This window comes from Podarcis liolepis (assembly GCF_965112155.1).
Source record: "Podarcis liolepis genome assembly, chromosome: 12".
Classification (NCBI taxonomy): Eukaryota; Metazoa; Chordata; class Lepidosauria; order Squamata; family Lacertidae; genus Podarcis; species Podarcis liolepis.
Window position 1 is genome coordinate 976,060 of NC_139563.1, and position 15,166 is coordinate 991,225.

General features: G+C 59.1%; 1 protein-coding gene across 2 annotated transcripts; it reads right to left on the reverse strand.

Annotated features, from left to right (window-relative positions):
- Positions 1-1,923: 1,923 nt before the first annotated feature.
- On the reverse strand, positions 1,924-12,073 carry GBX1 (gastrulation brain homeobox 1). Of its 2 annotated transcripts, none has more exons than XM_083468974.1 (2): positions 11,582-12,073; positions 1,924-2,532 (listed from the first exon to the last, which is right to left on the reverse strand). In XM_083468974.1, exons 1-2 carry the CDS (start codon positions 12,048-12,050, stop codon positions 1,973-1,975), a joined length of 1,029 nt encoding a protein of 342 aa, XP_083325100.1. In that variant the 5' UTR covers positions 12,051-12,073; the 3' UTR covers positions 1,924-1,972. The 2 variants fall into 2 exon arrangements, 1 of the variants encoding a protein (XP_083325100.1); XR_014518021.1 differs by lacking the exon at positions 11,582-12,073 and adding an exon at positions 6,611-7,116 and having other exon boundaries at positions 2,424-2,532.
- Positions 12,074-15,166: the final 3,093 nt, after the last annotated feature.

Here is a 15,166-nt window from a genome sequence, read left to right on the forward strand (position 1 = left end):
CCCACCAACTGCCCCACACAGTGTGGCTCTCTCTCCTTCTTCTCCTCCATGGAGCAGGGCCGGGGCTGCCCCCAGCCTAGGGGAGGCTGGACGGGGTGGGGGGCAGAGAGGCCGGGCTGAATTGGGGTAGGGGAGCGGCAGGGAAGCCTGGCCGCTGGTAAGCAAGCTGGCAAGGCCCCCACCTGCCCAGTAAGCCCCCACCAGTCGGATGGCTGCTGGCTGTGGGGGGAGCAGGGCCAGGAGCCAGGCAAACTAGCAGGCCGTGTGAAATGGACTTAGGGGTCTTGGTGGACCACAAGCTTAACATGAGTCCACTGATGCAGCAGCAAAAAAAGCTGACGCTATTCTAGGCTGCATCAACAGAAGTCTAGTGTCCAGATCAAGGGAAGTCATAGTACCACTCTCTTCTGCCGTGGTCAAACACCTGGAGTCCTGTGTCCAGTTCTGGGCGCCACAATTTAAGAAGGATGTTGACAAGCTGGAAGGTGGGCGGGGGAGGGCGACTCAGTGGATCAAGGGTGTGGGGACCCTGGCAGGGGGGGTCAAGGGCAGGGGGTCGGCAGGCGCAGTCCATCAGGGGAGGCGCATCACTTGCCTGTGCTCTGCCTGGGACAGCAGAGGCACCTGAGGGAGGAGGCAGAAGCTGAGCCACAGCACATCCTGCGCTCTGGGGATCTGGGCGTGTGAGGCAGACCTGTTGGGGAGCAGGGGGCTTCATCAAGAGGGTCCAGACACAAACGGGAGCAGGGCAACCCCCACAACTTCCCTCCGCCTCTCCTGCCAGAAGAGTTGCGCTCCCTCCTCCTCCAGGGCATAGTGGCTGTCTTGAGTTGGGATTCCTGCAGTGCAGGGGGTCAGACTGGATGACCCTTGGGACCCTTTCTAACTCTGCAATTCTGTGACCTGTGAAGGGGGGTGAAGAAGAGCCCCTGCTGCCTGCAAATGGGAGCGACTGCTTGGCTTTGGGCCAGAGTCAGTAGCGCAGTCTGAGCTGCAGGACCGGGGTCTGGGCACGGCAATGCGGGGGCCATTTCAAGGGGGTGGGTGACACTTGCACCCCACACACGGAGGCAGCAGGCACACAACTCTGGCAGGACCACGCATCGTGTGATCCGGTTGCTGCTGTTAAAACCATGTTACATGATGTGACGTCTTCTTCGCCGTTTAAGCGGCTGTGGCCTCTCTGCGCAGGAGGCTTGGTGGGAGCAGCAGACCAGGCTTAGTCCGGCTGCCCTGTGCAGCTTCTCCAACGTGGCCGGAATGGGCCCAGGTCTGCCAGCCACTGACTTGGCTTGGGAGGGGGGCAAGTGGGGCCTGCCTTGGGGTGCCTTCTCCGTGGACGGCAAGGGCAGCAGCGGGATTTTCCTCTTTGCGCAGCGAGCAGCGCACGCCGCCTGGCCTTCGGGGGCGCTTCGGCGGGTCGGGCCTCGTCGGAGGTCCCCGTCCGCACATCTGACTTGCAAAGCTCTGCTGGGACCGCGCGCCCCCCAAGAAGCAGGAGGCCCCCTCGGAACTTGCGTGCTGCCTGACAAGGCGGGGACGGGGGGGCAGAGACCCCAGGGGGCCGCCTCGTTGGGGCGGGTCAGGAAATGGGGCGGTACGGCGGGGGCTCTGCGAGAGAAACGACGGCAGCAGCAGCAGCCGGGAAAGACTCCTGCTTCGGGATGGGGGGCAACCTCCCGCCCCGTCGCCCCCACACTGAGCCGCGGGCCACGCCAATAGAAAAGTAAGTTTATTGACTTTCATCACGACTCTGCACGGAACTGACACATTGACGCGGGCGGGGAGGCGGGTTGTGCGGGGCCCCCGACGCCGCCCGCCTCGAGGAAGGAGCGCCCCTCTGTATAGACTTTACACCGAATAAATAAGGGCTATGGTACAAGGGCGCGTGCGGGGGGGCAGGGTGAGGGTCGGGGGGGCCGGGGGCGCCCGCCTCCCCGTCCGCGCAGTCCGTCCATGGGGCGGGGGGGGCTCAGGGGTGCTGCCCCTGCTCCAGCTGCTGGTGCTGGCTGCGCACGGCGAAGCGGTTGACGTGGACGGGGATGGGCACGACGATCTTGGGGTTCCTGACGGGCTCCCCGGAGCGGCCGCTGACGTTGCCGGCCTTGATGCGCTTCCACTTGGCGCGCCGGTTCTGGAACCAGATCTTGACCTGCACCTCGCTGAGCTTGAGCGCGTGCGCGATCTGCGAGCGCTCCGTCAGCGACAGGTACTTCTTGCAGTGGAACTCCTTCTCCAGCTCCAGCAGCTGCTCGCTCGTGAAGGCCGTGCGCCGACGGCGGCTCTTGCCCGGCCCCGACGACGAGGGCGCAGAGCCCGACGACGAGGACGAGGCCGGCTCGCCGGGGACCCGCTTGGCCTTGGCCTTGGGCCCCGCGCCCAGAGCACCGCCGCCGCCGCCGCCCGCCCCGTCCAGGAAGGGCTCCTCTTCGCTCTCGGCCGAGCTCTCCTCCTCTTCGCGCTCGCTGCCGCCCGCCGCCTCGCCAGGCCGCCCGTCCAGCTTCTCCTCGTCGGAACTGTAGGCCTTCACTTCTGCTCAGAGAAAACAGACAGGCAGAGGGGAGACGTGAGGGGGGCGAAAGGAGCCCACCGGGCGCGCCCACCCTGCCCCACCACCAGCCCACCTACGCGTGATCTAGTTGCGATTCCACGATTGCGCGGGGCTGGAATGGATGACCCCCGGGTCCCGCCCAACTCTGCAGTTCTACAGCTGCAAAACGCAGCAGCCGTGCCCAGCCCTGCCCTGGTGCTCCTTCCCAGCCACCGCGCGAAGGGACAGAGGGGTCGGGGCACGACACACTGCCGGACCCGGGAGGAAGCCAGCGGAAGCGGGGCTGGAGCTGGGGGCACCGCGCGCCTGGAAAGCGCATTTTTCCTCTGACACCCCGAAGAATTCTGGGTGCTCTAGCTAGTTGAGGGTTTCTGGAAACTCATTCTGTGCGAGGTAAACTGCAGTGCCCAGAAGTCCTGCCTTCTGGGGGGCTGGGCTGGATGACCCTTGGGAGCCCCTCCTGTGATTCCAAGTGTGGAACAGGTGGGTGTTCCGAATGTGCTTCGGTAGGACAGGGCTATGGGAGGCTTCGAGTTCCAGTGGCTGCGGGTTGGAGGCAGCAAAGCTCCCAAATACCAGCTGCTGGGAATCGCTCTCATGTGCGAACCCTGATCGGGGAATGGTAGAGTTGGAAGGGACCCCCAAAGGTCATCCAGCCCAGCCCTCTGCAATGCAGGAATCTCAGCTCAAGCATCCATGACAGGTGGCCGTTCAGCCTCTGCTTATAAACCTCCAGGGAAGGAAGGCCCAAAAGCACTCTGCATATGGGAAGCCAAACCACAAAGCCGGGGCTGGACTAGATGGCCCCTGGGACCCCCTCCACACACACAAACACAAACCGGCTGCAAGTCAAATGCTCCATGTCATTAAAGTCATCCCACCTTGCCCCAGTCCTGGCCAGCAAAGAATGTGGGGGTTCCCCTCACAGACCCCCACCCAGGCTTGGCCTTGGAAAGAGCTCTAACCCAACTGCAGCAGGAGAAGCCCACCAGTGGGCAAGAGCATTGCCTGCCCAGGATGAAACCTCCTCATTCAGACGCAGTCTACCTCCGACGGCTGCAGTCAGGTGACCAGCAGCCTGAAGGAAGCTTGGGTGAGCCGCTGCTGCCAGCCAGTGTCTGCAGATGGCCTAACTGGGCAGAGCACCTTCGTCCACGCCAGCGGTGGGCTGGGGAGGGTCTGCATGGGCTTAGGCAGTACCAGAGCCCCCTGCCACCGCCGCCCCTTTGCATGGCACAGAGCTGGGACTGGAAAAGCTGGGCTGTCCCTGGAGGCCCCCTCCTGCCTCTCACCCCCACGCAGCCCCCGCCTGGCAAATAGCTTGGCCGTGGGAGACCTCACATCTGAGGCCCCCCCCCCCTGCCCTTTGCCTGAGAGCCAAGGGCCCACCCTGAGCCTGGAGGAAGTTAGAGGAGCCTTAATCTGCGGAACTCACTACCACAAGATGTACGGGCGGCTTTAAAGGGGGATGAGAAAAATATATAGAGGAGGAGGAGCAAGAGTTATTTTTCTCCGGGCCTTTGTTCTTTAATCATCTGTGGCTTCTTTCAGTGGGTGGGATGTTTTAATCCTGCTTTTTATATATAAATAAATGCTGTTTTCAGCTTGGCCACTCGCAGTTTTGCTTTTAGATGGTTTCAGTGGCTGTGGGTTTGTTTGTTTATATGTAAATCTCACTGAGTTACTTTTCATTTAAAAAGTGACTAATAAGGTCAAATAAATAATATTCATGGTTCTATAGACCCCCCCCCCGAAAAAAAACTTGTTCAGGGGTAGCAGACCCCTGGGTGCCAGTTCTTGGGGAGGGGGCCACAGTGAAGGAAGGCTGCCAGAGGCCCCTGTGGGTGGGGTGGATCCAGCGGGACTCTTTGCCTGAGGGTGATGCCTGTCTGCTCTAGGCAGGATGAGGCCCCATCCCAGGTGGTCACAGCTAAACTGTGAGAGAAGGGCAATCTGCATATGCTCAGAGGCACTCTCATTCTTAAAATCATGTCCCAGGCCCATCACCACCTCCCACAATAAAAAGCAAAGGAGGGGTGTTTCAGTTCAGAAGAGGCAGTTTCAGGACTGAATTACTCTTGGTGTCCCTATGATTCCCTGACTCTGTGACAGGCCAGGGGCAGCAGTTCCTGAGTCAGGTGACAACTGCCCCATTGCTCCCACCACTCCCAGCTGGGGAGACGACTGGTCTTTGCACTGTAACTCATTGCAACCCTACTTCTGTCTCTTCGCATGAAAGCATCTGAAATGAATAAACTCACGCAGCTGCCACCCAGAGCTGGGCATTGCACAGCAGCCCCCGTTCCATGATAGACCCCCGCATGAGGGCAGCCTCTAGTGGACACGGGAAATTGGCAAGCTGGCTTGGCTGAGCTTGTGGGGCAGTTGGGGCGGGGAGAGAGAGAGGAGTAAGAGTGGACATAGGAGCAGAGGAAATTGCCTTTCGCTGAACCAGACCATTGCTCCGTCTAGCTCAATATTGTCTACACTGGCTGGCAGCAACCACCCTCCAGGATTTCTCTCCCAACCCTATTATGGTTATTGTTATTATTCTATTTATTCTATTTCTCCCTGACAAGGCAGTTTACAGATAAAAAGAACAACAGCTAAAACATAGGGGGGAAATAATCATTAAAAAAATTAAACACACAGAAGAAGAAGAAGAAGAAGATTGGAAGAAATTTAAAGACTATTTACAGAAATATTGTAAAATTAATGAATGTTAGAATGATGTTGGATTGAAGTTAAGGGGTTTCTAGCTGTAATGGTATAAAAGAATATTGGATTCTTGACAGGTAAATTTAGGTTACAATATATTAAGATTAAAGATCAGGATAAAATAAGGAGGGAAAGGAATTGCTGAACTAATAAATTGAACTGGAATACAAAAAGGGGAGGTATGAGGAGGTCCGGGAAACAAGTAAATGAAAGATAAGTGATGAAAAGATTGAATTGTTTTTAACTATTTTTACTTTGTATTTTTTCTTTTCTCTTTTTCATTTTGTAACATTGTAAAAACCTTAATAAATACTTATTTTAAAAAAAAAGAAAAAGAAAAAAATTTAAACACACAGCTAGATAGATAGATAGATCTCAAAAGCAGTCAGCTCCCAAAAGCGTGTTGGAACAAAAAGGTCTTCTCCTGCCAGCAAAAGCACAAGGAGGGACCAGTCTGGCTTCCCTAGGCAGGGAGTTCCAAAGTTGCCCCTGAGAAGGCTCCCCCCCACGTCCCCCCCCATGAGAGTCCCAAGACTGAGAGAAGGGCTCCCCCCCCCCCCCAATCTGAGCACTTGGGCAGGTTCCTGTGAGGGAATACCATCTTTCCCATAGCTTGGGCCTGAGCCATACAGGGCTTTATACCAGCCTTTCTCAACCTGAGATCCCAAATGTTGTTGCTGGACTACAACTCCCATCATCTCTGCCAGCTAGGGATGATGGGAGTTGTAGTCCAACTCCCCCCCTGTGGGGCATCTGTGGTTCAGGACTCTCCTTCCTTGGAGGTTTCTAAACAGAGGTTGGGTGGTAATCTGGGATGGATGCTTCAGCTGAGATTCCTGCATTGCAGGGGGCTGGGCTGGATGACCCCAGGGGTTCCCTTCCAATTCTACAATACTGTGGCCTAAGGCTGAGAAAGGCTGCATGCCAGGCGTTGAGCCTGGGACCCTCCACCAGGTCCTTCTTTGGCCTTGCGCAGCCACCTGCTTCAAACGGCCACGACTAGCCACACGCGTGGATTGGGCAAGATGTGGCTCTGAAGGGACCACGGGCCTCTGGCGCCGGCTGGGCTTCTTCAGGCGTCCTGCCTGGTCCGGGCTCCGCTTCCAGGGTTTTTGAGAGAAGCGAGGGGACCAGAATGCCTTGCCCAGACCCTGCCCCGCGGCTCCTCTCTTGACCGTGCGCAAAGCCCAGCACCCCACGGCCCTGAGAGGAGCCGTCGAGAGGCAGTATGGGGTAGTGGTTAGAATAGGACAGGGGAAACCAAGGTTCAAAAAAACCCTGTCGGCCATGAAGCTCCCTGTGTGGGAGGGCTGGCAGTCGCTGTCTCTCAGCCTAACCTACCTCACAGGGGTTTTGTGGGAATTAAAAGAGGATTATGCAGGGGAGAACCATGTACCCCGCCCCAGCCCGCCCTTCAAAATGCGCGGGGAAAGGCTCGTGTCTGTCGCCCTCGAGAGCCGGTGGCAGTTAATGTGGTCGACGGGTGGGGCTTTCCTCTGAGAAAACGCCCCCCCCACCTCCCGGATGGCACGTAAGTGGTGGGCGTGGTCAATAAAAAGGTGGGCAAGACCACCCCACGCCCAGAGACAACGCTCCCCGCAATTAGAGGAGGTTAAAATTGGAAAGAGCCCCCCCACTCTACAGTTCGGTTTGGAAAAGCCTTCTCAAGAAGGGACGAGGCGAGCAAGCGGTGCTGCGGGCCAGCTGGGGAGGCAGTGCGGCCAATTTTGGGGATCCAGAAAGGGCAGGGCTGGTCCAAGACACGTTGGCTCCTGAGGCGAACCCCGAAATGACGCCCCAGGGGTGAATAAAGATCAGCCTTGGGATCTGCTGCCCCTGGGAATCCTGCCACCAGGCCGTCCCCTCGCCGCCCCGTAGAATCCTAGAATTTTAGAGACCGAAGGGACCTCGGAGGGTCATGCAGTCCAACCCTCTGAAAAGCAGGACTCGCAGCCACTGGCAGAGGCAAACCGGTTCATAGCTTCACACGGGCAGAGAGGTCCAGGGGAGGCCTGGGACCTGCAGGTCCACGGGTCTGATTCAGTCTAGAGCAGCTTCACACGTTCCTATCAAGAAACGGGATTGCAGGCAGGGCTGGAAAAGTTCAGTACCAAAAAAGAACTGAAACGAATAACTCAAGTGGCTGCAGCAGTGGCTCACTTATGAATAAGTTGCAGTATTGGGGGCTTTTCCATTTAGAAAAAGGGGGTGCGCGTTGATACAGGCGTTTAAGGCGGTGCGCAGGGACTGGAAGTTTCCCTCTCGGAGAAACAGCGGAGTCACGTCCAAGGAACGTCGGAAGAGACGCATCCAAGGACTTCTTCACAAAGCAGCGCAGAGGGGAGCTGCGGAACTCCATCCCACAGGAGACAGGGATGGCCACCAACATGGAGACAAATTCATGGAGGAGATGGAGGCTGCTGATGACTCCTAACCGCGAAGGCTCCTTCCGGAGCGCGCTCAGCTTTCCTGCCTGGCGGCTTTCCGGCTCTCCTGGTGCCCTTTCCGCTGCTCCTCCCTTCGGATCCTGTTCTGCTGCAGGTGCCACCTCCTCTCAGGTGCAAGGGGCCCGCCCCACCTTAGAGAGGCTGAGGCACACACCCCATACACGCCCCTTGCCTCACCGGGGTCCCGCGGAGAGGATCAGCGCTGGCTGTGCGCCCCATAGGAGGGAAAGAGGAGCCCCGCGAGGTGGGCCTGGCGCGCAGAATTAAGAGTCCCCCGCCAGGCCATGTCGGGGATTCATGAGCTGTGACTGCTGCATTACGGGGCGGGGTGGGCTAGATGACCGCTGGGGTCCCTTCCAGCTCTATGATTCATTTGAGGTTTTTCAACGGAGGTTGCGGGGCAACCAGTCAGAGATTATTTTGTTGAAAGTCCTGCCTTGCATGGGGTGGACCGGACTGCCGTTGCGGGTTCCTTCCAATTCTGCAATTCCATGTCACTATAAAAAGTGGCACCGACGGGTCTGAAGCGCCCAGAAGTGGCTGTTGGCGAAGGAAACGCGCCCTCGGGGACGCAAACGCTCCTCCGGCCACCAGGAGTGAGCAGGGGTCACTGGGGAGGAGGGCGATTTGCGTCTCTTGAGCTCCTTGGGGCAGCCTCCTGTCCCCACGCGATCTCACTGCCCGCCCACCATCTCCGATCCCTGGGGATCCAGCAGGATGCCACGCCTTGGAGGAAGCCAGGCAGAGTCCTTCCCGTGACTCCCTGGTAAAGCCACCTCGGCCACTCCGTTTTACTCTGGGGAGCGACAGTCCGGCGATTTTGAGGGGAAAGGGAAGCAGGGTGGACGGATGACCCCCCCCCAGCACCCCCAGCACAACGAATCCCCCCTACGCCCCATGGCTCATCGTCTCCTAGGCCTCGCACTGCTTGATCAGCGCCCCTCTCTAGTTGTGGGGCCTGCGAAACCGCTTTGCGGGAGGAGAACTTTTCGCCTTCGGGGAAACTGGCCTTGCCCAAGCTGAGCTGCAGCCCCGGAAGAGAGGGCCAGGGGAATTTTTCATTGACACGTGTTATTTTTATTTTTTTAAAATAAATGTAAAGACACACATACATTTATTTGCCGCTGTGGGGTTTTTTAAAGCGGTATACAAATGAATTTCTGAATAAATATGTTGCCGCTGCCTTTGGACCCCTCCATGCCAAAAGGGCGGAGGGAGCCCCCGCCGCTGCCGCTCAGCCATGTCCAGCTGCCTTTCAAGGCCCAGAGAAGTTTCCAGGAGACAAGCAGAAGTTGGGTCTCGGTCTGCTTTAGCTGAGATTCCTGCATCGCAGAGGGCTGGACTAGGTGGCTTTTGCGGTCACTTCCAACGCTACAATTATAAGCAGGGGAAATGGTACCCGCTGGTGTGCCTGGCACAGAAATGGCATGGGCAGGAAAGCTCTGGGAAGAAGGAAGGAAGGAAGGAAGGAAGGAAGGAAGGAAGGAAGGAAGGAAGGAAGGGAGGGAGGAAGGGAGGGAGGGAGGGGCCCCGGTGTCAACGGAGAGGCGTCCCTCATTTCTGGGTTTTCGCAAGACAGAAGAGGGCTTGACCCAACTAAATATTTTCAGTTGATTAATCGAAAAATATTTTAAAAATCAAATAAATTCACCCAGACCTCGATATGAGCGTCCTTTTGGAAGCTGAGAGAATCCCTGCGCTGGTGGTGAAAGCCCACGCCACCCGGGGCTCCCTCGCTTTCTCCAGCGCAGCGAAGGGGCCAAAACCAAGGAGGCGTTTCTGGGAAGGTAAAATCCTGGGCCCTTCAGCTGCGCGGCGTTGGGGAAACCCCAGTCACTAAAACAGACCCAGCCCTCGATTAATAAGCTGCAGGCCCCAGAAGCAATCCTGCACCCGTCGACTCAGAAGCAAGTGCCATTTATTTCCTGGCTTACTTCCAGGTAAAGGCATACCATCAATTCAAAGCACCCTAACAAGAATCCTGGGAACTGTATTTTGTTCAGGGTGCTGGGAATTCTCGCTCTGCGAGGGGCAAACTACAGTTCCAAATATTCTTGGGGGCAGAGATGTGATTGAAATGTATTGATGTTGTGAACCGCCCCGTGATCTTCGGGTGAAAGGCGGTATACAGATTTAATAAATCAAATAAAATAACTATGGCAGCAGCCTGAAGCTTCCTGAAGGCGAAGAATCTCAGCCGGGACTGCGGCCGTCCTGGGTCCTCCGGGGAGGTCTTCAAGCTTCCCTCTGAAAGCTAGGAAGGCAGAAAGCCGGGCCTCCCCGAGAGGAAACCTCTTGCCACGGGGTACCCAAGTTTGCTGCAGTTGGAAGGAGATTGCAGTTCTACAGGCACTTAAGTGGGAGTAAGTCCAATTAAGCGTAATAAGACTGACTTCTGAATAAACGTGTCTAGGACTGAGTTGCGACGCTTCTCTCTTTAAAGTGATTTGATTCACGCTTTTTCTGAAAGCCAGGCTGCCCACGGCCAGGGCCACAGGGATCAGCTGGTCAGCGGGAGAGAATTCGGATTCCGGGGCCCCGAAAAAAGCTGGATGGCAAAGGGGTGTCGCTCCGGAGGAATGATGCCACCGGAGGAACTGAGGGGGAGGCTGAGGCGGGAGTGAGTGAGGAAATCTGTGGACGCCCCTTCGAACCGGGAGGCAGAAGCCGTGGCTGAACCGGCGCTCCCTGCACGCTCCGTCCTGCTCCGGGGCGCCAAGCTCCCTCGCGGGCGTCGGGGTGCCTTTGCGGAAGAAGACAGGCAGGGCGCAGGGCGAGGGGACGCCTGCTCCCCGCGGCCGAAGAGGGGGCAGATCCGGGAGTGGACCAGGCGCCGCTTTCTCCCCCCAACGCGCACCACCGCCGGCCGCCAAGCCCGAGTTCTCAGTCGCCCGATCCCAGTTCCTGGGTGTCCTTCGAGGCGGCCTTTCTGCTGCTAGTCGCGCCCCCCCCCAGGTGCCGCGGGGCACAAGAGGCGCCTCCACGATCACCTGCAGGTGGGTCAGTACCAGGTCTCCGCCGCCCCCCTGCCAAGCCGGCTCACAGAAGTCCCAGCACCGAGGACGGTTCTTTGCGGGGGTGTCCAGCGGACCGCGCTCCTTCCCAGAACTCCGCGCCCTCGCTGAAGGGTGGGAGGAGGGGGACCCCCAAGCCGATGCGTCCACCCCACAGCGTGAAATCCCTTGCCCCCCTGACACACACACACAGAGAGAGAGAGAGAGAGAGAGAGAGAGAGAGAGAGAGAGAAGGGGGAGCTCATCTCCTGACACAGATGGCCCCTGAATGCACCAGTTTGGCTGGCTTGGAGTGTGTGTGTGTGTGTGTGTGTGTGTGTGTGTGTGTGTGTGATGGGAAATACTTTCTCTAGCGCGCCCCCCTTTAATTTCTTCCGTGAGCATGTTTGGCGCCTTTGCTGGACCACAAGTGAAACTCCCACGGGGGGGACGACGACGAAAGGACTCCCCAAGTGAGACCCTGAATCAAAGTTCCACCCCGGAAGTTCAGTGGGGGTGGTCTCAGCAGGACCACCACATGCCTGGCCTAAAAGTCCCAGAGCCAAAGGGGGTGTTGTTGTGATGTGTTCCTGCGTTTAGGGGGGCAATGGAATTAATACAGGATTGGTTGGGGGGGTCGGGGAAATGTCTTGCTCCGGCCCGGACGTGGGCGAACTTTTGTTCATACTTCCTTCTTTGCCCCAAACGCTTGGAAGGAAACTTCCCCCTTCCGAAAAAAGTTCTCTCAACTCCCTCCGGCAGCTTCCTCCTCACTTCGCTTCCCTCCCGCCCCACAGGACGCTTCTGCGCCTCGGGCAGCCCCGCTCGGAGGGCGACCGGGGCCCCTTCCCTCCGCCCGCCCGCCCGCCTACCTGCCAGGCCCGGGAAGGGCTCCGGGAAGTGGAGGGGCGGCTCCGGCGGCCCTTTGTCCCGTCCCGGGGGCAGCTCGTCGCCCTCCACGCCGTCAGGCGCGCTCCGTCGACGGCAGGGCGGCTCCGCGTTGCCTCGTCCGGCGGCGGGCAGCTCCTGCGCCGGGTAGAAGCCGTCGGGGGGCTCGCCGAAGCTGGGCAGCGCGGTGGTGAGCGCCACCATGGACGGGACAGCTTGGCCGAGGCTGGCGCAGAAGGAGTTGGTGAGGCGGCCGGCGAAGGAGGCCAGCGGCGCCAGCGGAGGGAGGCCAGCGGCCGTCTGCAGGGGCCCGTGGGGGAGCACCAGCGGCCGGTAGGGCATGAACATTGGGTAGCCGGTGTAGAGCAGCGGGCCGGAGCGCGGCGCGGGCGGCGAGTGCCCGATCAGCGAGTCGATGGAGAAGGCGGCGCCCTGGCCGGTGGGTCTCTGCATGGCCGCGGCCCCCGACAGCTGCTAGCCGGGCTGCCCGGCCTGGACCCCGCGGGGCGCCAGACTCTGCGCGGGTCGGAGGGGCGCCGGACGCGCCGTCGGTCCAGCCCGGCCAAAGGCACTTTGTCCGTTAGCGCGCGCGGCGCACGTCGTGGCAGGAGACGACGCTGCCCGCTTTGGCTTCCAGACTGCCTTCGAAGGCGCCTCCTCCGCGGCCGCCCACGAGCCGCGCTGCGCTGCGCTCCCCTCCGCTCCTGGCCCCGCCGCCGCCGCGCTGCCTCTGCTCGCCTCTGCCGCGCCTGGCGCTGGGCTGGCGCTTTCTGCCGAGAGAGGGAGAAGGCGGGCGAGAGCGAGGGAGGAGGGGAGGAGATGGCAGGGGAGGGGGAAAGGGGTGTCGCCCTGCCTCGGGGCTCATCCATCTTCCTCAAATTCCGCTTGAGTTCCCCCCAGCGCCGCCCGCCCAACGGCCGGGCCAGGGAACGCCGGCGGGTTCCCACTGGAGAGGCCGAGGGGGGCCCCTGGGAAGGCGCCGCCCCCTCCCGCCTCATCAGCCATTATGGCTGGTGATTGATGATTGCCAATTACCGGCCGGGCGCACAAGGGCCTTTTGTCGGGTGGGGCGGGACCAGCTGCTCCGCGGGGAGGGCGGGGGAGGGGGCGGGGAGCGCACAGACCCGGACGGGACCAGGGACGCCCCGTCGCCTCTCGGCCCGCTGAGCCGCCCAGAGCCCGGACAGGAGCCCCGCGGGAGGTCGGGGCGCCGGCCATGGGATGGGACCCCCGCGTCCGTGGGGGCGCCAAGGAGCCCGGAGGGGCCCGACGGGGTTGCTTCCTACGACAGGACCTCTTGCTCCTCCTCCCTCCGCCGACGCCCAGTGCGGGGGGCGAGAACCCGAGGTCAAAGGCGCCGGTTGGGCCGGGCATCGCCCTCTCTTGCTCAGGAATGTAGGACCCCCGACAGCTCCGACGGCTCTTTCTTGGGCTGAGACCCTTCGCAGCCCGCTCTCCGCTCAAAACAAAACTCTTCCCGAAGAAGCGGGGCGGCCTGGCGGAGATGCCGAGGCCTCAGAGGCGGGATTGGGGGGGGGGGCTCCTGCGGGGTCCCTTCCCGACCCCTCCTGGAACCCAACCCCTTTTTCAGTGGAACGAACTCCCACGAGAGGTGGTGGAATCTCCTTCCCTGGAGGTTCTTAAGCAGAGGTTGGATGGACACCTGTCATGGAGCTGAGATTCCTGCACTGCGGGGGTTGGACTGGATGACCCTGGGGGTCCCTTCCAACTCTAAGATTCTATTATTCTATGACATTTTGTGTGTGTGTCCCCCACCCACCCTTTTGCTCAAGAGAAGGTCGCCCAACGGCGTCTGTGCAAAGAGCCACTTAGGACAGCGGATCTGGATTCCGGAGGGGGGGCACCCACAGATTCCTGCTCGACCTAGTGGCGGCTTCGCTCTGGGCTCCCACAGGATCTCGTTCTCGCCCCCCCCCCCGGCTGTTTCACACACGCATGAACCGGCAGGGAAAAGTCCTGAGAACCTCTAGCGCCTCTTTGCACCAAGCTCCGGCGCCGCGCCAGTTCTAAGGCCAACCCTGACCCTTTCTGCCTCATTCAGGGGAGAGAGGGGGGCAAGTTTTCTGATGATATTAAATCGCTCAGGTTCATTGAAACAATGGGAGAACTCCAAAAAGACCTTTTCAAACTGAGTGAATGGGCAATAAAATGGCAGATGCAATTCCACGTATACAAGTGCAAAGTGATGCATGTTGGCGAAAATATTATTATCATTACACCTACAAGCTCATGAGGTCTGAACTGGTGGTGCCGGACCAGGAAGAAGACTTTGGGGTCCTCGCGGATTGCTCTATTAAAATGTGGACCCAGTGTGTGGCGGCAATGCAAAAGGAAATCATTCCGTGGGATCTGGGGATCATTAGGAAAGGAATGGAAAATGGACGATGTCATAAGGCCCTCGTACCAATTTATGGCGCGACCGTATTTGGAGTCCTGCGCGCAGTTCTGGACGCCCCGCCTCAGAAGGGATAGTGCAGAAGAAGGCTCAGAAAGAGGAGCTGGGAGGATCAAGGGCGTGCGGGGGGGGCAGCTCCCCTATGAGGTTGCAGCATTGGGGACTTTTTAGTTTAGAGAAAAGACAAGCAAGACCGGCGACCTAATAGAATTTTATAAAATTGCGCGTGGCGTGGAGAAAATGCACAGATAAAAGTTGCTCTCCCTCCCGCATAACTTGTGGGCATTCAGTGAAGCTGAATAATGGAAGATTCGGGACAGACAAAAGAAAGGGATTATTCAGGCAGCGCAGAGTTAACCTGCGGAACTCCCTCCCGCAGGACGGCCACCAATCTAGATGGCTTCAAAAGAGGATGAGAGAGATTCATGGCCGCTATTCTGTCAGAGACAGCCAAACTTCTGAATACCAGTTGCTGGAAATCACAGGACGGGAGAAGGCTCTGGGGCTCGGATCCTGGTTGCGGGCCCACATCCCCCCCGTGGGTGGTTTTCTGCTGGAGGGTGCCCTCAGGCTTACTCGAGAGTAAGTTGACTGCTCCTATTGACATTAGGGCTCGTGGCAGGGCCGGGGAGGGAGCTGTCGCCATGTTCCGGAAGCTGAACAGGGTTGGGGGGGGGGCTTCATAGAATCCTAGAAATGAAGAGTTGCAAGGTACCCCAAAGGTCATCCAGTCCACTCCCCTGCAATGCAGGAATCGCAACTAAAGCATCTGTGGCAGGTGGTCATCTAGCCCTGTCCCAAAAGGGCTTCCCAAAAGCAGCTCGTGCGCTTTAAAAAATTGTTGTTTGGAGTTCAGGGAGAGGTGAGCGACCCTGCAGACCTTTGCCGCCTGCAGCAGCCAGATCTGCAGATCCACGTCTGCTCAGGTGAGCCTTTGCGAGTTCTGGATCCGCGAGGTGGGCGCAGCCACGCCCTGGAGGAGATGTAACCAGCTGAAGCTCCCTGCAGGCGAAGGGAAGCCAGGTCGTCCGCCGCTGGTTCATCGCCCTCCCCAATGAGTGGTGGTCAAACCAATTTGTGCGTTGGGGGTGTTTGAAGTTTGGGTGCGCATGCTGCCGCCCCAGCATTCTCCCTCCAGGTCCCAGGGGTCTCA